General features: G+C 42.8%; 1 protein-coding gene across 6 annotated transcripts in view; it reads left to right on the plus strand.

Annotated features, from left to right (window-relative positions):
* The window catches only part of jarid2b (jumonji and AT-rich interaction domain containing 2b), a 411686-nt gene that overhangs the window by 340663 nt on the left and 45981 nt on the right, over window positions 1-25042 (plus strand). For 5 of the 6 annotated variants that reach the window (XM_068057714.1, XM_068057739.1, XM_068057732.1 and 2 more), the window contains 2 exons: window positions 15851-16338; window positions 24542-24634. In XM_068057714.1, coding sequence (XP_067913815.1) covers window positions 15851-16338; window positions 24542-24634 — 581 coding nt within the window. The remainder of the gene's footprint in view (window positions 1-15850; window positions 16339-24541; window positions 24635-25042) is intronic. The other variant, XM_068057720.1, reaches the window with a different exon arrangement.

Raw genomic sequence — 25042 nt, forward strand, 5'->3', positions numbered from 1 at the left:
TTCTATTATCTTTTCTTGAATTCCTTTGATTTGAAGAAACCCACCCCATTTCTCTAGTCTCCTCATAAGTAAAACCCCCTGTCCCTGATATCATCTTAGTTGAATCTCTTCTACACCTATATCATGTTTTTGACATCTTCCCTAAAGTATGATGTCCAAAACTGAACATAATCTAACTTCAGCATTGACCCTGGTTCAATGAGGAGTGCAGGAGAGCATGCCAGGAGCAGCACCAGATACACCTAAAAATGAAATGCCAATCCAGTGAATGTACAATACAGGACTGTGTACATGCTGAACAGCAGAAACATGATGCTTGGACAGAGCTAAGCAATCCCAAAGCCAACGTATCAGATCGAACCTCTGCAATCCTGCACATCCAGTCGTTAATGGTGGTGACCAATTAAACAACTAGCGATGAGGACTGCCGATGAGGGAGCCCAGCACGTCCCTGCAAAGGATTTACAATTATCTGCAGCCAGAAGTGCCTAGTGGATGATCCATTTCAGTCTCCCTTTGAGGTCCCCAGATGCCAGTCTTAAGCCAATTCGATTCACTCCACATAATATCAAGAAATGGCTGAAGTCCCTGGATGCAGCAAAGGCTATGGGCCTTGACAACATCCCAGCTGTACTGCTGAAGACTTGTAGCTCTACTGGATCAGCTTGGCTAGGGGCATGGCTAATTCTGGAGCACAACACTGGCATCTACCCGACAATGTGGAAAATTGCCCAAGTATGTCCTGTCCATAACAAGGAACATAAATCCAATTGGGCCAATTACTGCCCCATCAGTCTTCTGTCAATCATCAGCAAAGTGATGGAAGGTATTGTTGACAGTACTATCAAGCGGCACTTACTCAGCAATAACATGCTCACCGATGCTCAGTTTGTGTTCTGCCAGGGCCACTCAGCTCCAGGCCTCATCACAGCCTTGATCAAAACTTGGACGAAAAGAACTAAATTGCACAGGTGAGGTGAGATTGACTGGCTTTGACATCAAGATAGCATCAAGGAGCCCCTAGTAAAATTGAATCGGGGGGAGGGGGGAGGTGGGGGGAACTCTCGGCTGGTTGGCGTTTTACCAAGCACAAAGGAAGACGGTTATGGTTGTTGGAGGCCAATCATCTCAGCCCCAGGACATCACCCCTGGAGTTCCTCAGGCTGTGTCTTAGGCCCAACCATCTTCAGCTGCTTCATCAATGACCTTCCCTCCATCATAAGGTCAGAAGTGGGGATGTTCACTGATGATTGCACTGCGTTCAGTTTCATTCACAACTCCTTAGATAGTGAAGCAGTCCGTGCCCACATGCAGCACAACCTAGACCACATTAGTGCTTGGATGATGCGTGATGCAAATATTACTTGCCACTTAAGTGCCAGGCAATGACCGCGTCCAACGAGAGAATCTAAGTATTGCCCCTTGACGTTCAATGGCACTGTCATCGTTGAATCACCCACCATCAACATCCTTGGGGTTACCATTGACCAGAAACTTAACTGGACCAGCCATGTAAGTACTGTGGCTGCAAGAGTGTGTTAGAGGGTGGGGATTCTGCGGCGAGAAACTCACCACCTGACTCCCCAAAGCCTGTCTACCATCGACAAGACACAAGTCAAGTGTGATGGAATACTCTCCACTTGCCTGGATGAGTGCAGCTCCAACAACACTCAAGAAGCTCAACACCATCCAGGACAAAGCAGCCTGCTTGATTGGCATCCCATCCACCACCTTAGCATTCACTGCCTCCACCACTGCCGCACAGTGGCAGCAGTGTGTACTATATACAAGATGTACTGCAGCAACTCGCCAAGCTTCCTTTGACAGTACCTTCCAAACCCACGACCTCTACCACCTAGAAGAACAGGGGCAGCAGACGCAATGGAACACTACCACCTGCAAGTTCCCCTCCAAGCCGCGCGCCATTCTGACTTGGAACCATATTGCCGTTACTTCACTGTCATTTGGTCAAAATCTTGGAACTGCCTTCTTAACAGCACTGTGGGTGTACACCACATGGACTGCAGCGGTTCAAGAAGGTAGCTCACCAGCACCTTCTCAAGGGCAATTAGAGATGGGCAATAAATGCCGGCCTAGCCAGCGACACTCGCATCCCATGAATGAATTTTTTTTTAAAACTGCCTTCTAACCAAAGTTTTGTACAGATTTACCATTGATTTTCTTGCTTTTATACTGTGTGCCTTCTTGTTAAAACCAAGGATCCAAGATTCTTTTTTTGAGCAGTTAGCAAATTGTCCTCCTATTAAGATTTGTACATCTGAACCCCTAAGGTGGCCATTTTTATACTGCTTTGTAACATTTTACTATTTTAGTACATGATGCTTATTAATCTTTCCAAAAATGTGTCTCACCTCAGTTTGCACCATTTAAAATTTCACCTGGCATTTAGTTGCCTAACCTACTTCACCTGTTGCTCCCTTTCTGAAGTTGTTTACAGTCGTCTTCACAGTTAACTGCACTGCCTATTTGTGGGTTCTCTGCACATTTTGATGTTATACAGATTGCATAAGAATGTTTGAAAGATTGTGGTTAGAGCCTCTGCTATTTCCTCTCTTCATCATACAGTACAAAGAGAACAAAGAACAAAGAAAATTACAGCACAGGAACAGGCCCTTCGGCCCTCCAAGCCTGCCCCGATCCAGATCCTCTATCTAAACATGTCGCCTATTTTCTAAGGGTCTGTATCTCTTTGCTTCCTGCCCATTCATGTATCTGTCTAGATACATCTTAAAAGACGCTATCGTGCCCGCGTCTACCACCTCTGCTGGCAACGCGTTCCAGGCACCCACCACCCTCTGCGTAAAGAACGTTCCACGCATATCCCCCCTAAACTTTTCCCCTCTCACTTTGAACTCATGACCCCTAGTAATTGAATCCCCCACTCTGGGGAAAAAGCTTCTTGCTATCCACCTTGTCTATACCTCTCATGATTTTGTACACCTCAATCAGGTCCCCCCTCAACCTCCGTCTTTCTAATGAAAATAATCCTAATCTACTCAACCTCTCTTCATAGCTAGCGCCCTCCATACCAGGCAACATCCTGGTGAACCTCCTCTGCACCCTCTCCAAAGCATCTACATCCTTTTGGTAATGTGGCGACCAGAACTGCACGCAGTATTCCAAATGTGGCCGAACCAAAGTCTTATACAACTGTAACATGACCTGCCAACCCTTGTACTCAATACCCCGTCCGATGAAGGAAAGCATGCCGTATGCCTTCTTGACCACTCTATTGACCTGCGTTGCCACCTTCATGGAACAATGGACCTGAACACCCAACTCTCTCTGTACATCAATTTTCCCCAGGACTTTTCCATTTACTGTATAATTCACTCTTGAATTGGATCTTCCAAAATTCATCACCTCGCATTTGCTCTGATTGAACTCCATCTGCCATTTCTCTGCCCAACTCTCCAATCTATTTATATATTTATATTCTGCTGTATTCTCTGACAGTCCCCTTCACTATCTGCTACTCCACCAATCTTAGTGTCGTCTGCAAACTTGCTAATCAGACCACCTATACTTTCCTCCAAATCATTTATGTATATCACAAACAACAGTGGTCCCAGCACGGATCCCTGTGGAACACCACTGGTCACACGTCTCCATTTTGAGAAACTCCCTTCCACTGCTACTCTCTGTCTCCTGTTGCCCAGCCAGTTCTTTACCCATCTAGCTAGTACACCCTGGACCCCATGCGACTTCACTTTCTCCATCAGCCTACCATGGGGAACCTTATCAAACGCCTTACTGAAGTCCATGTATATGACATCTACAGCCCTTCCCTCATCAATCAACTTTGTCACTTCCTCAAAGAATTCTATTAAGTTGGTAAGACATGACCTTCCCTGCACAAAACCATGTTGCCTATCACTGATAAGCCCATTTTCTTCCAAATGGGAATAGATCCTATCCCTCAGTATCTTCTCCAGCAGCTTCCCTACCACTGACGTCAGGCTCACCGGTCTATAGTTACCTGGATTTTCCCTGCTACCCTTCTTAAACAAGGGGACAACATTAGCAATTCTCCAGTCCTCCGGGACCTCACCCGTGTTTAAGGATGCTGCAAAGATATCTGTTAAGGCCCCAGCTATTTCCTCTCTCGCTTCCCTCAGAAACCTGGGATAGATCCCTTCCGGACCTGGGGACTTGTCCACCTTAATGCCTTTTAGAATACCCAACACTTCCTCCCTCCTTATGCCGACTTGACCTAGAGTAATCAAACATCTGTCCCTAACCTCAACATCCGTCATGTCCCTCTCCTCGGTGAATACTGATGCAAAGTACCCATTTAGAATCTCACCCATTTTCTCTGACTCCACGCATAACTTTCCTCCTTTGTCCTTGAGTGGGCCAATCCTTTCTCCAGTTACCCTCTTGCTCCTTATATATGAATAAAAGGCTTTGGGATTTTCCTTAACCCTGTTTGCTAAAGATATTTCATGACCCCTTTTAGCCCTTTTAATTCCTCGTTTCAGATTGGTCCTACATTCCCGATATTCTTTCAAAGCTTCGTCTTTCTTCAGCCTCCTAGACCTTATGTATGCTTCCTTTTTCCTCTTAGCTAGTCTCACAATTTCACCTGTCATCCATGGTTCCCTAATCTTGCCATTTCTATCCCTCATTTTCACAGGAACATGTCTCTCCTGCACGCTAATCAACCTCTCTTTAAAAGCCTCCCACATATCAAATGTGGATTTACCTTCAAACAGCTGCTCCCAATCTACATTCCCCAGCTCCTGCCGAATTTTGGTATAGTTGGCCTTCCCCCAATTTAGCACTTCCTTTGGGACCACTCTCGTCTTTGTCCATGAGTATTCTAAAACTTACGGAATTGTGATCACTATTCCCAAAGTAGTCCCCTACTGAAACTTCAACCACCTGGCCGGGCTCATTCCCCAACACCAGGTCCAGTATGGCCCCTTCCCGAGTTGGACTATTTACATACTGCTCTAGAAAACCCTCCTGGATGCTCCTTACAAATTCTGCTCCATCTGGACCTCTAACACTAACTGAATCTCAGTCAATGTTGGGAAAATTAAAATCTCCCATCACCACCACCCTGTTGCTCCTACATCTTTCCATAATCTGTTTACATATTTGTACCTCTATCTCACGCTCGCTGTTGGGAGGCCTGTAGTACAGCCCCAACATTGTTACCGCACCCTTCCTATTTGAGTTCTGCCCATATTGCCTCACTGCTCGAGTCCTCCATAGTGCCCTCCTTCAGCACAGCTGTGATATCCTCTTTGACCAGTACTGCAACTCCTCCACCCCTTTTACCTCCCTCTCTATCCCGCCGGAAGCATCGATATCCTGGGATATTTAGTTGCCAATCATGCCCTTCCCTCAACCAAGTCTCAGTAATAGCAATAACATCATACTCCCAGGTACTAATCCAGGCCCTAAGTTCATCTGTCTTACCTACTACACTTCTTGCATTAAAACAAATGCACCTCAGACCACCAGTCCCTTTGCGTTCATCATCTGCTCCCTGTCTACTCTTTCCCTTAGTCCCGCTGACTTCATTATCTAGTTCCTTACAGGCTTTAGTTACTACCTCTTTACTGTCCACTGACCTCTTCATTTGGTTCCCATCCCCCTGCCACATTAGTTTAAACCCTCCCCAAAAGCGTTAGCAAAAGCGCCCCCATGGTATGGTAGGATGCATGCCATCAGGGCCCATTACCTGTTTTTGAAAATTTTCAGTACCTTTTCCTTACCTACAGTTATCCAATCTAATTGCTGAACCTCATTTATCTGTGTGTTTATATAATATATATGTTTATACCTTTCCATTAATTTCTATTTATCTATATCTCTCATTTCTTTTTTATTTCTAAAGCAGCTTCCGATCCATGCCATTTAAAACCATATGCCATAATTTAATGAACAACTCTCCTAACTGCACCTTATCAAATACCTATGGCAAATCCATATACACAACAATAACAACATTTCTTTCGGCAATGTAGCAGAGAGCTCTGTTAGATTTGTCAGACATGGTTTGCTTTTAATCAATATTGGTGTTCTTAACTAACCCATGTCTTTTCAGGTGAATATTAACTTTATTTCATATTATGGCTGCTAGAACTTCACTTGCTACTGAAACAAATGCCATCAGGGCCCATTGCCTGCTAGAGCAAATTTTTGCTTCCTACTTTCTTATCTCATTCAATCTAGTTGTTCTGCCTCTTCCTCTTGTATCCTTTCATTCCAACTTCAACTCTCTGCTATGAAAACTACTAATTTAGTATCTTCCCATAATCCTTCATTAGATTTCCTTTCTCCTGTCTCATTGTCCCTGCTTTTTCTTGAACAATTCTTTTACTTTGTTCGGTACCTTCCTTTACCCTTTCTAAGCTTTTTCTTCCACTCTACATTTTCTATATATGGCTTGATTTTCAATTGTATTATTGGGGCCCTAAATTTGTCATTTGCCTCTTAGTCTTTTTTTAATTTCTCTACTTGGCCAAGGAGTAGTAGTTTCTGTTCCACCAGTTTGAGAAATATGTCGAGTCTTTACCCTAATCATCTCCTGTTTGAACATTGTTTCCCATTGATTCTGCACTAAGTCAGCAATTTTTCTTTGTGGACTGGTTCTCTTACTGAAACTAGCTTTTTTTCAGTCAATTTCATATATCTCCATGTTTTCTCCCTCAAATTTTAAGTAATTATTCAAATTTTAATTATTTATATGTCTGCTGTTTTCTCTATTTCCCTACGGTTCCATTAGCCATTTGCCGACTTCATTTCTTAGAACTAGATTCAACATTGTCTCTTCCCTAGTTACTGAGTTACAAGTTTTTATCTTTCCCCATCCCATTACTATAAAGATGATGGGCTTCAGACCTAAACCTACTCCCATTCTGCTTTGAAATGGGCTGTGAGAAAACATGACATTTACATTCATCCCCTCCTCCCACCAGATAACTTTTTGCTGTTCAGGACTTCTGGCACGGATGAAGACACTCTATGTGGAGAATTACAGGTGTACATCCTCTCTGTAATTCACCATCCAACTATTATTATATCAGCACACTGCTACTTTGGTTGCTCATTGTTTTATTTTTTTATTTAGAGATACAGCACTGAAACAGGCCCTTCGGCCCAACGAGTCTGTGCCGACCAACAACCACCCATTTATACTAACCCTACAGTAATCCCATATTCCCTACCACTTTACCTACACTAGGGGCAATTTACAATGGCCAATTTACCTATCACCTGCAAGTCTTGGTTGTGGGAGGAAACCGGAGCACCCGGCGAAAACCCACGCAGACACAGGGAGAACTTGCCAACTCTGCACAGGCAGTACCCAGAATCGAACCCGGGTCCCTGGAGCTGTGAGGCTGCAGTGCTAACCACTGCGCCACTGTGCCACCCTTTGTGGTTTTGGAAAGTCCAAGGACATTAGTGTAAACAAGACCTGGAGGCCATCACGAGGGAATCCACGCATGACTAGGCATGCTAATCATTGGGGCTTCATGTGGACAGTTAATGTCTTGCAGATAAAAATGGACATTGACGCTGGTCCCTCCCCCTCAGTGATAAATGATTAAAACCAATTCTGGCTTCTTGTGTGTTTTTGGTGACAATATCCAAAAACACTTAACAGTTTCCACATGTACGCTAACGTTATCCAGCTGTACCTCACCACCACTTCTCTTGAACCCTCCATTATCTCTGAATTGTTGGACTCCTTGTCTGACTTTCAGTACTGGATGAGCAAAAATTTCCTCCAACCAGATATTGGGAAGACTGAAGCCATTGTTATCGGTCCCTGCCACAAACTCTGCTCCCTAGTCATCGACTGCATCCCTCTTCCTGGAAACTGTCTGAGGCTGAGCCAAGCTCTTGACCCCAAGGTGAGCTTCTGACAACAAATCCACACTATCACTAAGAGCGCCTGTTTTCATCTCTGTAACATTGCCTGACTGTGCTCCTGCTTCAGCTCATCTGCTGCAGAAACCCTCATTCCATCCTTTGTTACCTCTGGACTTGACTATTCCAATTCACTCCTGGCTGGCCTCCCATTTTTTACCCTTTGTAAACTTGAGATCATCAAACTCTGCTGCCCATGTTCTAATTCATAAGAAGGCCTGTTCACCCATCATCCCTGTGCTCGCTGACCTACTTTGGCTCCGGGTTAAACAAAACCTCAATTTTAGAATTCTCATCCTTGTTTCCAAATTGCACCATTGCCTCACCCCTCTCTATCTTTGAAATCTCATTCAGCCCCACAACCCTCTGAGATATCTGTACAACTCCAATTCTGGCCTCTTGAGCATTCCCGATTTTAATCGCTCCACCATTGGTGGCTGTGCCATCAGCTACCAAGGCTGTAAGCTCTGGAATACCCTCCCTGAACATCTCACTCTCTACCTCTCTTTCCTCTTTTAAGATGCTATTTAAAACCTACTTTTACCAAGCTTTTGTTCTTCTGGCCTTGTATCTCTTTATGTGGCTCAGTATCAAATCTTGTTTGATGCTTCTGTGAAGCATCTGAGGACATTTTGTTACATTCAAGGTATAAATACAAGCTGTTGCTGTTGTAATGTGTTAACAAGTTGGATAAACCATCTAGTAGTCATAAATGGAATTGATATATCAACACCATGGCCCCCAAAAATCTGTGAAACCTTCCCTGCAGTGCTGGAGTGGGGCAGCATTTGATCTCTGCTCCTGAATTATCATGTGGTGCTTGCTTTGGGGTGTGCATGTTACAGTAATTTGTTTCCTGCATCTCCTTTGATCTGCCCAAGGTGTTGATGACCATTTGCAATGCAAGATTATTGATGTCACCTGAACATAACCATGCTCTGGAACTGTTTACGTAGCCTTGTCTGCTTTGTCAACTGCCTTCCCATTTTCAATAATCACCTCTTTGGTGCGTTCAATTCCTCATTCCCCATGATTGTGTGGTGTATCCCTTTTTTATATTTATTCTTGGGATGTGAGCATCACTGGCAATGCCAGCATTTATTGCCCGTCTCTAATTGCTTTTGAGCAGGTGGTGGTGAGCCACCTTGAACCGCTGCAGTACAAATAGTGTAGGTGCACCCTCAGTGCTGTTAAAAAGGGAGTTCCAGGATTTTGATTCAGTGACAGTAAAGGAACTGTGATATAATTCCAAGTCAGGATGGTGTGTGGATTGGAGTGGAACTTGCAGATGGTAGTGTTTCCATGCCTCTGCTGTCCTTGTCCTTCTTGGTGGTAGAGGTCACAGCTTTGGAAGGTGCTGTCAAAGGAAACTTGCCGAGTTTCTGCAGTGCACCTTATCGATGGTACATACTGCTGCTATTGTGTGCCAGCGCTGGAGGGAGTGAATGTTTAAGGTGGTGGATGGGGTGCTGATCAAGCAGGCTGCTTTGTCTTGGATGATGTTGAACTTTGAGTTGTTGGAGCTGCACTCATCCAGTATTCCATCACACTCCTGACTTGTGCCTTTAGATGATGGACAGGCATTGTGTGATCAGGAGCTGAGTTACTCACTGCTGAATTCCCAGTCTCTGACCTGCTCTTGTAGCCATGGTATTTATATGGCTGCTCCAGTTAAGTTTCTGGTCATTGGTAACTTCCAGGATGTTAATATTGAGGGGAATTCAGAGATGGTAATATTGTTGAATGTCAAAGGTTAGACTCTGTATTGTTGGAGACGGTCATTGCCTAGCACTTGTGCAGCACGAATGTTACTTGCCACTTATCAGCCTAAGCCTGGACATTGTTCAGGTTTTGCTGGATGCGGGCACTGACTGCATCAGTATCCAAGAAGTTGCGAATGGCACTGAACAATGTGCAATCGTCAGCAAACATCCCTACTTCTGACCTTATATTGAAAAGGTGAAGCAACTGAAGATGGTTGGGCCTAGGAGACTGCGCTGAGGAATTTTTGCAGTGATGTCCTGGGGCTGAGATGATTGAGCTCCAAAACCACTACTTCATTTCCTTGTTACAAAGCATTTTGACATGTCTTCTTGCACATGAATAGTACTGTATAAATGTTTGTTACAGTACTTGTTGCTTCCTCAATGATACCTTCCTATGTCTAAAGAAGGTTGCTACCTGTGTAAGTAGCTACAGATGCCATTTACTGATAGCAAATTATGACAAACTGACATGCGGAATTTACAAACTTGTCTGTTGATACCACCTTACTGTTGAATCAGGCCTCATCATGCTGTTCCACAAGCTGTTTTCTGGAGAATTATGTTGACTTAGTTGTGCCCTTAAAATACAGCAAAGCTGTGTACTAGCTGCAGACATTTCTGGGACAGGATCATAGTTCTTGCTTTTAGCACATCAGAAATAGGAACTGGAGTGTGCTGTATGGTCCCTCGAGCCTGCTCCACCATTCAGAAGATCATGGCTGAACAGCTACATCAATTGCACTTGCCCTATCCACATGTCCCTTGATTCTCTTAGTGCCCAAAAATCTATCGATCTCAGTCTTGATTATACTCAACGAATTAGCATCTGCAGCCCTCTGGGATAGAGAATTCCAAAGATTCCCTACCCTCTAAAGAAATTTCTCCTCATCTCAGTCTTAAATGGCTGGCCCCTTATCCTGAAACTATGACCACTAGTTCTGGACTCTCCAGCTAGGGGAAACAGTCAATCCGCATCTATCCTTTCAAATCCTCTCCAAATTTTATATGTTTCAATGAAATCACGCCTCATTCTCCTAAACGCCTCCTCTTCTAAGCTGCTAGCTGGGAATGCTATTTAGTTAAACTTGTTTTGTTTTCAGTCGAGATTTCAATGTCAAGCTGGGAAGTGCAGCAAGTCAGGTTGAAGGTGCTACGTTAAACTCAGCAGCAGAGTTGCCAGCTGTGGTTGGACGCATTCCTGGAGGTTTCATTGCAAACCTCCAACTCCCCATTCCAGTCAAACAGCATTTTTTCCATCGCCAATATTTCTTTTACTAATAAATTTAAGTGTCCAAAGAAAATGGGCAAAAGCACTTTTTTAATGCCACTGTGACTACTTCTGGGCTGCTTGCAGCGGTGTTCAGGAGATTATTCTTTAATTCCTGGAGATTCCAGGATAATCCTGTCGGATTGGCAACAGTACCCAGCAGGCTTGCCAACAAAAATAAACATTCTGGTTAACTTTGTTCGAGGTGAGAGCAATTAGTCAGTGCAATTCCATGTGTTGCGCACCGTCAGCCCTGAAACAGAGTAAAGCTTCTGCTACTCTTCCCGACAGCAATTGCATTGGGCTACTAGTTTAATAACAGTGCTGAGCTGAATTGTTTTACTTACTGAAGTCCTGCTGCTGAAAATGAGCAGTAATGCAGCCATTCTTCTGCTAGGTCCAAAAAGTACTCTTAACTTGTGGTAACCTCTGCCATCAGGAGAGAATGTAGCTGTATCTTGTATATCGCAGTGATCACTGCTACTACTTATGGGAAAATATTTCTCTTTTATTTATTTAGAGATACAGCACTGAAACAGGCCCTTCGGCCCACCAAGTCTGTGCCGACCAACAACCACCCATTTATACTAATCCTACATTAACCCCATATTCCCTACCATATCTCCACCATTCTCCTATCACCTACCTACACTAGGGGCAATTTACAATGGCCAATTTACCTATCAACCTGCAAGTCTTTGGCTGTGGGAGGAAACCGGAGCACCCAGCAGAAACACACGCGGTCACAGGGAGAACTTGCAAACTCCGCACAGGCAATGCCCAGAACTGAACCCGGGTCGCTGGAGCTGTGAGGCTGCGGTGCTAACCACTGCCCCACTGTGCCGCCCTCTGTACTTATGTTTTTGAGATGGGTAGTTCAGTGAGAGGCACTGTTTCAAAATGTACTACTCACAAATTAATTTGAGTTTTAGAATTATGAAGTATCCCTCAAATATTTGTAAAAAGGAAATAAGAAAAGTATTGGGTTGGCCACGTACCTTCGTGTAGCCAACTGCTTCCTGCTTTCTTTGGAGGGGAGCAGCCCAGTTAGGAGGTGCTGCCTCACTTGATGGTCAGTGTTTTCTCAAAGTAATGCTCATGACGAATTAAGTCAACCGTACCACTTTTCAGAAACTTAAGACATCCAAAAATCTCATTCACTTCACCTATGAATGATGCACGTTGTATTAGCACAGTGTATGAGGGTGGAGAGGTATATTGTTAATGTTAACATTTATCCCAGTTTTTTTTTTAATGGCGTGCTTTGATGGGGGGAGTAAAGGCGTACTGTTTGTAAGCTTGAGGAAAGAATTGACCATATTGGTGTGCCCCTAACCCCATGAAATGAACATTATGAAATCAGTCTAAAGTGGTGAAAATTGCATGGCTGTATAACTGATGGTCATTTACCTTTTACATTGTAGATTGAGCCCTATCCATTAAATATTACCATCATATATTGTTGTCAGGATGTGGGTGACACTGGCAAGACTACATTTTTTTTTTTATCTGTCCCCAGTTGTCCTGAGAAAGTGTTTGTCATGATATGATTTTGTTTAAAAATCAGAGTGGCCTACATTAGGAAGCAGCCACATAATATGGGACTGAGAATCATGTGCAGTCCAGATCAGGTAAGGTGGCAGATTCCTTCCTGAAAAACATTAGTAATTCAGTTGGGTTTGGACAGCATTCTGGCAGGTTTACGACCAGTTTTTCTGGTGCCGACTCACAAATTACCAGGTTTATTAAGCTCACTTTCACAATTTGCCATGATGGGATTTGGTCTTTACATTCTTTGTCCTATCCCATGATCTTTATGTTACTGTACCTATCTAATAAAATTGAAAGCTGGGGGCAGTTCTAAATGTAAACTAAAGATATCTGTCAATACAAATGACCCAAAATGATTGTAGTTGTTTTTGATGGATCTGGGCAGTGTGCTAGAATGCAACCGTTTACACCTCTACGACTGCAGTTTGAATCCAGTTCAGTTAAAGATCCTCCAAATAAGTAGCTGATGATCAATCTACTGCAACCCTTTGAAGACTACATTTGAAAACCTGGTCAGGAGGCTTTAACCCGGAGTTCCCATTGTACTTTATTTCTTTGGTTTGATTTCATGAGTAGATTGTACGTAGACCAGATACAAGAAAGTAGGCAGGTCTATGAAATGGACTACCAAAAATCAAAGAAGGGGAATCAGCTTATTCTGGTGCCCTGAAAACTTCCATATCATGTCAATCATGTCAACTTAGCAGGAACAAGTTAAACTGTCCATAATCTAATTTTAATCAGCGAGCCAATTTTCATTTCTGCTTCCAAGTACAAGAGAGATATAGAAGTAAAGCTTTAATATCTGACCCTTTTGTACTGTTGCCTGTTGCCACAATGAGACTGTCCCAAGTCATTCTACTTTATCACTTTGATCATCAAAAAGAAACATTGTCCCATCTGGGCTGGTTTTGTTTTATTAGTGAAAGGACAGTGTTCTGATAGACTTCTCAACTTCCCCTCCAAATTGCAAGGTGTTTTAAAGACAGTATATTTGTATCTTGTCACCATTCTGACCCCCACAAGTTGATATTGATCTTTTGTTGAAAATTAAGACTGTTGCTTGATTCTGCTGCAGTTTTGTTTGTTATGATGATGGAATGCACAAACCTTGTTTGAATTCTAGCAATTGTTTATTTGCAATGCAGTGCTTAGATCAGGATATTTTAATATCTTATTGGGGGCTTCAGCATGGCAGAAAATGCATCCACTGCTCAATGAAGTGTTGTTCAAGATAATTGGGTTTAGTATGCTGAGTTATGAGATATTCATCCACCTGTCTGGGGATAAGGGAGGGTTCTGTCTCAGTAAGTGAAGTGTCCTGGATCCCTTTTTCTCTGGAAAGAGTGATGCTATCGAGCATTTGGAAATGGGTCACTGCTAGTCTGTAGCAGGAGGGAAACCTAGAGAAGGTTGAGAATTAAATTAACATATCCAAGAAAGTTAAAGGCAATGGATTTATACAGCTTGCATAAATGACTAGAGCTTGGCACTTGTGGTTAGTTGTCACCTGAATACCTTAAGGTGATTTTCTGTAATATCTTGATCAGTATCTGTTAAATACACAGTATTGACCAGATTTTGCTGTAGAAGTAATGGTGAGGCTAATGGCGCTCACCATTATTCAAGTGTAAATTGGACAGCAACTTTTGGTGACACACGTGTACAGTTAAACATAGAAATCAGGAGGTTGCTGTGTAAGCTTCCCAGCTTCTCCAGAAGCTGCATTATACCAGTAGTTCACAGAGACTTGATGTTGAAATGCATGGAATGGTGGGAAGTTGCTTTATTTGCACTATACATACACACTTGACTCACCAGAAAAGGTTGGGGCTTATTTATTTGTGTAAGTAAATTTTTTAAAGGTGTGATAAGTCTTAATTACTCCCAAACAACCTCTCTGGAACTGAAAATTAGCCTTTTCAGGTGTGGAGTGCCATTCCTTCAGATTTTAATATTGTAGATTTTAATATTGTAGATTTTAAATTGTAATATTTAAATTTTTTTCTTTGTCTTTTTGAACCGTTAGTCCCATCTTTCTTTCGTTCTTTTATTTTCTGTATCTGATTTGACATTGAATTAAATATTCTAAGTGACACTTCCAGATTTAAACTCTGCACTGATTAATGATTCTTCAGTCTGATTGGTTAAGGAGATACGCAGTTGCCTGCCCTATTCACAAGGTCCTGTAGAGGTTGCTGCTCCATTTTGGCTCTCTAATATCTCAGCGCAGCATAAAAGGAGGACATTTAGGACATCAGGTCTGTGACAGCTCTTTTGAAGAGCAATCCACAGGAAATTCAAGTGCAAAATCCCTTTGAAAGTCTATGGACAAGTAAATGTATGTGTAATGAGCGGCTGGTGGCGTTTGTTCAGCACTGAGAGCAAAGTATGGGCTTATGAAAACTGCAAAGGAAGATTCTACCTCAAGTTTTGAAGTTGAACAGCATGTACAACTTAGTTGCTTTGTTAAACCCTTTACAGACATTAAAAGGGAAGAAAATTGAAGAGCACATTTTTTGTCTAGCTGATTTCTAGGTGTTGGGTGTATTTAAATTCCAACCGTAGAGTCATTGCAAAGTGGTTCTTGCTTCATCCTGTAAATACATCTTGAATCTGGAGCGTGAAGTCTCTGTTTTAGTCAGTTCAGACCTGAACACCTGATTTGCACCACATGTGCTTAGTGTCGGTGTGAAATAAAAAATCACTTAGTACCAATTCTAAATTTGCAGTGTGAATGCACCCAGTAGCATATCTTCCCTGGCCAACAGCTCTTGATTTACTCCTAGGCTAGTGTGAAGTCATAACTGTTCTGCAGTGTATAAGCCCTCAGTGTGGCCAGAAGATCTGATATGGTGGTTCTCTTGTGTAATTTTTTTCTACATTAAATTGAGGAATATATTTTTAAATGGGGGAATGGGTTAGGGGAGGAAAGAAATAGTCCCTGAATTTTCCTTCCCCTTTAAGGTATAGCCTGTGCCATGACAGTACAAATGCAAGCTAGTATCTCCACAAAAACTGCAATTCTTGATTATGCATCTTTGTTACTTTTTGCAGTATAAGATGTTAGTCCTGGGAGTATAATACTTCCCCAGAAAACTAGAAGTAGTGTATTTTAAAATCAATTTTTTAATTAAGATTAGACATAATTGTTGCTGTTAAAACAGAGACCTTAATTGCCCTTTCCATGATTAAAGGCAAAATTACCAGATTAGTATTGATGGTGAGTAATGTGCGATATTTAATTGATAGAGATAAATTACCTTTCACGGGCCTGCTTTTACAGATGCAGTTCCAAAGATAGTTGCAGTGGTGTTGAATTAAAGGTTGACATAATTGATGTGATTCTCTGTTGTAGGAGGATGTGAGCTGGACTTGGCCCGGTTTTATCAGCTGATCAACGACATGGGCGGCATGCAGCAAGTGACTGACCTCAAGAAGTGGAATAAATTAGCAGACATGCTGCGAATCCCTAAAACTGCACAGGACAGACTGGCCAAGTTACAAGAGGCCTACTGCCAGTTCCTACTCTCCTATGATTCCCTCTCCCAGGAAGAGCACAAGAAGCTGGAGAAAGAGGTGTTGACAGAAAAAGAGAACCTGGAGAAGAAGAAAGGTCCCCTGGAAGCACATTCAGACAGCACATACAAGTCTCAGTCTCTGCCCAGGTTTGAGCCAAAAAATGGGCTGGTAAATGGTGTGGTGCATAAAAATGGCTTCCGGAATAAGCTTAAAGAAATAGACACTGAATTGAAAACAGGCAGGCGGCGACTGTTTGCTCAGGAAAAGAAGGAGAGTGAAGATGACGTGGAAGTTCTCAGTGACTTGTACAAGTGTATATATAAGGTGTGTGCGTTCACAAAATCTGCATCCAATAGATTCACATTATAAGACGTGACTGCACACTATTGACGTTTATAGACTGAAGAGGAGTGCTGAAGTGCAATCCCATCCCTCACTTAGTTATCACAAACTGAATGTTTTAAGAGACTGAGACCCTCTGAGGACCACTGACCCAGTAAATAAGCACTACTAACAAAAATTGCCCTACATTTAAAACAAAAACCTAAATTTTGCTTTTGGTTTCATGTTGCAAAAACGGTTTTGCCTGACTTCTAGACCAATGTCAGATGTAGCTGGGTATAATGCAAATGCTTTGTGTTTTGGCTCAGGAGCACATTTCAAGATAGTGCTGGTTGTGATATTTAATACGAATGTCTGCATATTCCCATGCAGCATTACTGTGCTACATTAGTGACAGCCATTCAGCAGGGAAATAGTTCTTGGGTGTGAAATAAATCTTTGCCCAAAAATATCTTTAGTAGGCTATTGGTGAACACATCGTGATCTCATCAGTTTTTACCGTGTGCAAAGAGTATGCAAATGGATTCTGGGAATACTCAGTATTGTAAGTTCTTTAGGGGAGAGAAGATGAGTTTGAAGCACTAATGTAAGCGAAGAGTGATGGACCCACCATCTCTAAATAGCTGCAGCATTCACTGCAGTTGCACTGGTGTTGGAGTAACTTATTTCTTTCCAATCTTCCTCCATTTCTCCTGTATCCATGTTCCTGTTCCCAGCCCCACTTCCTTTCAGCTCCTGCCCTGCCCCATCCGTTCCCGGTCCCTGCCTCCGGCCCCCTTCCAGTCCGCTTCTGCCTCTGCTCCTACGCCCCCCCCACCCCACTTCTGCTCCCACCCATCCACTCCTGCACCCCGTTTCCACTCCTGTGCGCCTTGCCTCCGCACGTCCCTGCCTCCATTCTTGCCATTCAGTCTCCAGTCCCACCCTGATTTCCCCCCACCCCTCGCTCCCGCACCCTCTGCTCTGTGCCTCTCCACGTCCATTCCTGTGCCCCCACTTCAGCTTCTGATGCCCGCCTCCCCCTTCTGACCCCAAGCCCCCCCCCCCACCCCCCCCCAGGTCTCCTCCCTGCTGCACCTCCGAACCCCCACCCCACCAGGGCTTCCTCCTCCCTGTCTCCATCCCCCACCTCCTCCCTTCCTGCCTCTCTGTACATCGTTAATGTAGTCATGCAAAAGGATTAGTGCATGGTGTTTAGTTTTTGTGTAGAAATTCTTGTGATTTCTCCTTCCCCCTCCCCCAAAGTTATTGAGACAAGATGTGCAAAAATGTTACTTGACTGTTGGGATTTGAGCCACTGAGCAGAAATGATTCCATTTCAAAAATGAGCATCTTTGGTCTGTCTGGTTTCTAACTGTGATGGCCATGTCTTTCACTGTTTCAAAATTGCTCATCAAACATGAAGAATAATTCTGATGCTTTTCTAGACGCGGTGAATGTTTTGTTTGCTGGTTCTGCATTGGTGGTTGTTGCTGGTTCCCGGAAAGCCAAGTAATTTTGGAATTTCTGGATGTGAGGTTTTTTGCTTTCATTGTGTGCCATGAAGCAAGCCTGTTGGCTTAGCTCAAGGATGTTTCTCTTTTTTTATTGATACCACATAAAGTACTGGTTGGCAGAGTTTTACAGTTTAATAATTCATTTTCAGAATTTATTGACTAATGCCCTGTCGTTTGATGACTGGGGATTAATTCTTTAAATTAAAAGAATTAATCAGAAAACTAGTCAAACAGCACCCCTCTAGCTAAAGGATGACTATTTTACCTCTAGATACTGATTCAGATTTGAGTACAATTTCACTTGCTCAATAACCTTCTCTGACCAAACCTCTTATTTTAATAGTAGAAAATTCTCAATCCTTGCATGATCAGTCTCCCCATCAGGGTTAACAGCATTCCCCCACCGTTTGAAGGTCAAACATCCGTTTCTCTCTTGTGCCTGCCCTGGTTCTTGCACGTGTGCTCCCTCTTTTGCCCTTGCTGGCTTAAGTAGCTTAGCGTTTAAGACCAAAGAATCACAGCTTTGATATCAGATCTGTGCCATGTGTACATGAAATGAATCTGCATTCCTGGTTGTTTTCCCACTGATCTAGTTGGAAAGTGCGTGTATGGATATCAGGGTACGACAGAATTGGCATTGCCTCTGATGCTTCCTCTTGATACTCTCTAGGCTCCTGCGTTAAAATTGGGCACTTGGATATCATTTCTGGCACTTTTAGATACATGTCCCAAATTATCAATATCTTTGGGGCAGAAGGGGAGAAAATTGGCAAAACGAACACCTTGTTGCACACAGAATTTGATTCTTCCTAGTTAAGAGAAAATTAATATACCATCAAGCTTCTCTCGACATTCATGAAATTTCACCAACTTTACACTTTTTCAATTTATAAACTGTTCAGAAATTGCCCTATCCATATTTGTGTTACAAACACTGCAGGTTTTGCATCTCAGTTAGCTGGAAAATTCCATTTTTTTCACTTCTAAATTTTTAGTTATAAAAATGGATCTTTTTAGTTCAGAGTAAGATATCTGTACTTCGTTAAATTATGCTGCAATCTCCAGTTTTCGCTTTAAACATACTTTAGGTTGCTATCTTGGCAATTTGAATTATGTATATTCAAGGTAGAAAAAAATGAGCTTAAATATACTTGTTTATCCAGCGCAGAGATACAGGAATGTAGATGTTGGAACGTTTAGACAATGCGAATTTAAAAAGAAATTCCATTTTGCCAATGGCCAGTTTACAAAGGTGCCCTTTGTAGAAGCTTAACAGCAGACTTGAGATCTTCAAAAATGTGGTTCTAATATGTCTGCATCCAAGTTATTCAACATTGAGCATAGTATCTCTATAACACGTTGTCATGTCCTTAGATGTCCCAAAGTATTTTGCATCCAAGGAATTATTTTCGTAGTGCTGAAGTAGTAGTAACTCATCTGGTTTATTTGTATTATAACTTTTTGGTCGATTTTTTTTTTTAAATAGCTTTTTCATGATTGGCTAACCACAGAAGACTGCAGAAGACCATTATCAGCTTTGTGGTTAAATAGGGCTGTAGCTACTGTAAATTACATCAGTTACTTTAATGCTGTTTGTGAGCAAAATGTAGCTTGATTTTTTGTGTTGAAAACCAAATGATTGATGTTTATCTCAGTCTTGCCTCTACTGTAGACTTCAGTGTTAGAATTAAAATGTTAATCATTTGGGTGTTGTTAGATGATCGGAGTGTCCACGTACAAGGCCTACATTTAAGGCATGGCTGCTTCCCTAGCTCAATGGTAGCACTCTCGCCTCTGAGTCAGAGGGTCATGAGTTTATAGCCCACCGCAGAGACTTAAGCATGTAATCAGTGCAGTACCGAGAGAGTTCTGCACTGCTGATGGTGCTGTCTTTTGGATGAGACATTAAATGGAGATCCCCTATGCCTGTTAGGTAGATGTAAAAGATTTTGTGGCACTGTTGGAAAACAGAGGAGTTCTGCCTTGAGAAATATTTATTCTGGGCAATATTTATTCCTCAACCAACATCAATGAAAAGCAGATTAAATGGTCATTATCACATATGCTGTTTGTGGGAACTTGCTGTGCACTAATTGTCAGCCAGTTTATATAACCAGGCTATATAACGAGTGACTAAACTTCATTGGCTTTGATGTGTTTCAGGCTATCCTGAGGTTGTGAAAAGGGCTCGATAAATGCATGTTCTATTTTTCTTTCTTAAACATTAATAGTTTTAGAAATTTGTTTATTAATATGAGCAAGTGAGCAATTAATTCAGATTCACTATCTCTACTGCCCTGAAAATATCTCCTGGATTTATTGTTGAATGTTTCCAGTAGTGCTAGCACTTGTGTGATTAAATATAGGATAATGCAGGAATAGTTGTTAATTGATTCTGACTTTGTTTCAGAATTGGAAAGGTTGCTTAACGCTATACATGAACATCATTATGATAATGGGTAAGACTGGCAATTCAGGCAACCGAGATTGTTACTAGGGAAACCTAATATGTTGTTTTAAGGAACCTCTGCTCCAGTGTCCTTTTTGTGTAGCGCATCCTGCTACTCCTTAGTTGAGTGCCATCAATTAGGATTTTAACCAGCTCGCAACACTGATAATCACTTGCTTAAATTCCCCAGTGACTACGCCCGTCCTTCCTTATCCTCCCTAACGTCTTTGCCACCATTGAAAACATTGACTCTTCTCTCCCCTCTGTGATCCACTTCTGTGGTACCACGCTTTTGTGGTTCCAGTCCTGCCTGTCCCAACGCTATCGCTACATTTCCATAAATAATATGTCCTCCCATACCCAGGTGGTCTGTCACAGACTTTCAATCATTTGTCTCTGTTCATTGACACGCAACTGCTTGGTAACTTTTTCAAGAACAGTCAATTTCCATATAAAAGCTGCTAACACTCAATTTTACCACCGCTATTGACTCTAAGGTCATTGCAGTATGATTGACTGCTTGTCCGATGTCAAATTCTGAATTAATGGTAAGTATGCATTACGAATCAATAAAACTGAAGCCAACCTGTTCACCTTGTGCCAGCACCCAGGTGCAGCTGATCAACTCATTTCAACCTCCCAGCGGCTCCCTCAGCCTGAAACTGGAGGTGCACAATCTTGCTGTCCTGTTAAACAAATGAACGGAGTTTTCCATCTCACATAGGATCCATAGCTAAGACCATGGACTTTCACCTGTCTGGTTATGCTCCATATCACTCTGTCACTGCTGAAAACCTACCTACACCATTGCTACCTTAACTCTCAGTTGCCTAACTGCTCCGCTCATTGACACCTCTGCTTCCACTCTTTGCAAATTGCAGCTAATGCAGAACTCTTAAGTCCAGGTCCCCTCCCACACACCTATTAACCTCCATCTTCTTCTAGCTCCTGATGCTCCAGCAAATTGACTTCAAAATCTTTGTCCTTGTTTTCAAAAGCTAAAAGTGAAGATGTGAGGGCGTGTAGCCAGAGTGGTAAAGCATACATCCCAGCAATAATGAGATTGTGTCATCACTGTATTAAGAACAAAGAACAGCACAGGAACAGGCCATTCGGCCCTCCAAGCCTGCACCGATCTTGATGCCTGCCTAAACTAACACCTTCTGCACTTCCGGGGCCCATATCCCTCTATTCCCTTCCTATTCATATATTTGTCAAGATGTCTCTTAAACGTCGCTATCGTATCTGCTTCCACCACCTCCCCTGGCAGCAAGTTCCAGGCACTCTCCACCCTCTGTGTAAAAAAAAAAAGTTGCCTCGTACATCCCCTCTAAACTTTGCCCCTCGCACCTTAAATCTATGTCCCCTAGTAACTGACTCTTCCACCCTGGGAAAAAGCGTCTGACTATCCACTCTGTCCATGCCGCTCATAACTTTGTAAACCTCTATCATGTCGCCCCTCCACCTCCGTCGTTCCAGTGAAAACAATCCGAGTTTTTCCAACCTCTCCTCATAGCTAATGCCCTCCAGACCAGGCAACATCCTGGTAAACCTCCTCTGTACCCTCTCCAAAGCCTCCACGTCCTTCTGGTAGTGTGGCGACCAGAATTGCACGCAATATTCTAAGTGTGGCCTAACTAAGGTTCTGTACAGCTGCAACATGACTTGCAAAATTTTATACTCTATGCCCCGACCGATGAAGGCAAGCATGCCATATGCCTTCTTGACTACCTTATCCACCTGCGTTGCCACTTTCAGTGACCTGTGGACCTGTACGCCCAGATCTCTCTGCCTGTCAATACTCCTAAGGGTTCTGCCATTTACTGTATACTTCCCACCTGTATTAGATTTTCCAAAATGCATTACCTCACATTTGTCCGGATTAAACTCCATCTGCCAAGTCTCCAACCGATCTATATCCTGCTGTATCCTCTGACAATCCTCATCATTATCTGCAACTCCACAAACCTTTGTGTCAGCCTTTGTATTGTAGTGTGAACGCGGTGACTTTGGGGAGGTACAAAGGAGGTTATCGATATCAGAAGTTAGGTACTCAAGACTAAGGAAACTGGGAATGCCTATGCTGGAGGAGGCTTGGATAAATTTAATAACATTTTTAAGATTTTGAATTGAACTCCAATAAACTATTTGACATAACTGAAAACTGTAACCGGGGATACAAAACTGAGTTGGGAAGATGAACAGACGGTTTAGATTTAGCATCTTGCAGAAGAGAGTGAATATGTCGAACAGACTATCCAGTGAGTGCATATATGCCACTGAACTCGAGTGCTGGGCAGTTTTTTTTGGTGAAAGGAGTGATTGTGGGTTATATTGAGGGAGCAATATGCTTTTAAAATTTTGGAAGCAATCAGATGGACTGCAGTGGTCTCTTCTACTTCTGTATGTTTCCACGTAACTGTCTTGTTTACATAGTCTGCAGACAGGGTTCCCAGTCCCTTCTCACTGCTTTATCTGACTGTGGACCATTGCTCATGCTCTTCCTCTCTGCTTTCCTCCATCAGAAGTGTCACTTCAGTCATTAGGACAGCTTCCCTTTGGCATTCCTTTTATAAAAACAACACTTCACCTCGCTGCCTCTGTCACTACCTTCAAAAGCCTCCTACAACTCTATATTTTGCACCATGCTATTGATGTATCCATAAATTCTTAACTTCCATTCAGTGCCCCCTCTCCTCTTCAGTAAGCACTCTGGGACTTTTTGTTACAAGAGAACTGCTATAAATATGCAAGCTGCATACTATTTGAAAAAAAAAACTTGTTTTCAAGTACTGTACACAATGCATTACTTTTAAAGTGCACAAAGTTATAGAGTCATCGCGTGATACAGCACTGAAACAGGCCCTTCAGCCCACCGAGTCTGTGCTGACCATCAACCACCCATTTATACTAATCCTACATTAATCCCATATTCCCTACCACCTACCTACCTACACTAGGGGCAATTTACAATGGCCAATTTACCTATCAACCTGCAAGTCTTTGGCTGTAGGAGGATACCGGAGCACCCGGCGGCAACCCACACGGTCACAGGGAGAACGTGCAAACTCCACCCAGAACCGAACCGGGTCGCTGGAGCTGTGAGGCGGTGGTGCTAACCACTGTGCTGTCCCTAAAGAAAGGAGAAGAAAGAGCTTGTATTTATGCATTGCCTTTATTTGTTTTTTATTTTATTTATTTATTTAGAGATACAGCACTGAAACAGGCCCTTCGGCCCACCGAGTTTGTGCCGACCATCAACCACCCATCTTATACTAATCCTACGTTAATCCCATATTCCCTACCCCATCCCCACAATTCTCCTACCACCTACCTACACTGGGGGCAATTTACAATGGCCAATTTACCTATCAACCTGCAAGTCTTTGGCTGTGGGAGGAAACCCAGGCGGTCACGGAGAACTTGCAAACTCCTTTCATAATGTAGGACATCCCAAAGCGCTATACAGCCAATTAAGTACTTTTGAAGTGTAGTCACTGTAGCCAATTTGCGCGCAGGGGTACGTAACATACAGGTTCTGATGAAGGGTCACTGACCTGAAATGTTAACTCTGCTTTTCTCTCCACAGATGTTGCCACACCTGCTGAGTATTTCCAGCATTTCCTGTTTTTATTTCAGATTTCCAGCATCTGCAATATTTTGCTTTTATTATATAACCATATAATCTGTTTTAGTTCAGTTGGTTGAGGAATAAATATTGGCCAGGCCACTGGGAGAACTGCTGCTCTTGTTCAGAGAGTGCCATGTCCATCTGAGAGGGCAGACAGGCCCTTGGTTTAATGTCTCATCCAAAAGACAGCAACTCCGACAGTGCAGCACCCCATCACTACTACATTGTGAAGGTATGTAGTGGTGGTGCCCCTTCTTTATGAACAACTGCTGTTTGTGATGCTCCCACAATGCTGTTAGTTTAGGAGCTCCAGGATTTTGACCCAGCCATGATGAAATAACATTGATATACATCCAAGTTAGGATGGTGTGTGACTTGGAGGGGACCTTGGATGTGATGGTGTTCCTGTGCTCCTGCTAGGTGATGGAGGTCATGGATTTGGGAGGTGCTGTCAATTGTTAGGCCAATCAGTGATCTTTCAGAGTGATTCAATTGGAGCAAATGTGCCTGATAGGCTGCCTGGATTTGTGGTACCCTGGGAAATCACACTATTGGATGGGGTCTGCTATATTTGCTTGGATGTCTAAAATGATATTTTTCCACGTACAGGGACGATCTGTGTCACTGACTACATTTTATCGGACAGCTAGAAACATGATGAACATGTGCTTTAGTAAGGAACCAACAGCAGCCGAAGTGGAGGTAGGAGCCTGAAGCTGTATACAAACCTTAACACATCACCATATTAAAAGTTTGGTTTATGCTTAAATGTGTGATTTGGGATTTCAGCAATATACCTGTAAAGGATAGACTAATCAGAGGAATGGAGACCCCTTCTGGTCCTATTATATATAAATATTCTGCATTCACGATTGCAGTACGAGGTGGCACCAAGCTGGAGCTGGAAAGTGAGTGGGTTGGGAGGGGGAAATCTGACCAAGGGCTCAATTGGGTTGACCGGTAACAGCAGAAATTGAATAAATGTTTATTGTAAGTGAAAATGGGAGGTATGGGTGTTCCGTGGGTTAGAAAGAACTTGCTGATGGGAAAGCTAAAAGAGACCTAGAAGTTTTGGGATGCATTTACCTTGCAAGTTCAATGTGTGCACAA

Source organism: Heterodontus francisci, chromosome 2, assembly GCF_036365525.1.
Source record: "Heterodontus francisci isolate sHetFra1 chromosome 2, sHetFra1.hap1, whole genome shotgun sequence".
Lineage (NCBI taxonomy): Eukaryota > Metazoa > Chordata > Chondrichthyes > Heterodontiformes > Heterodontidae > Heterodontus > Heterodontus francisci.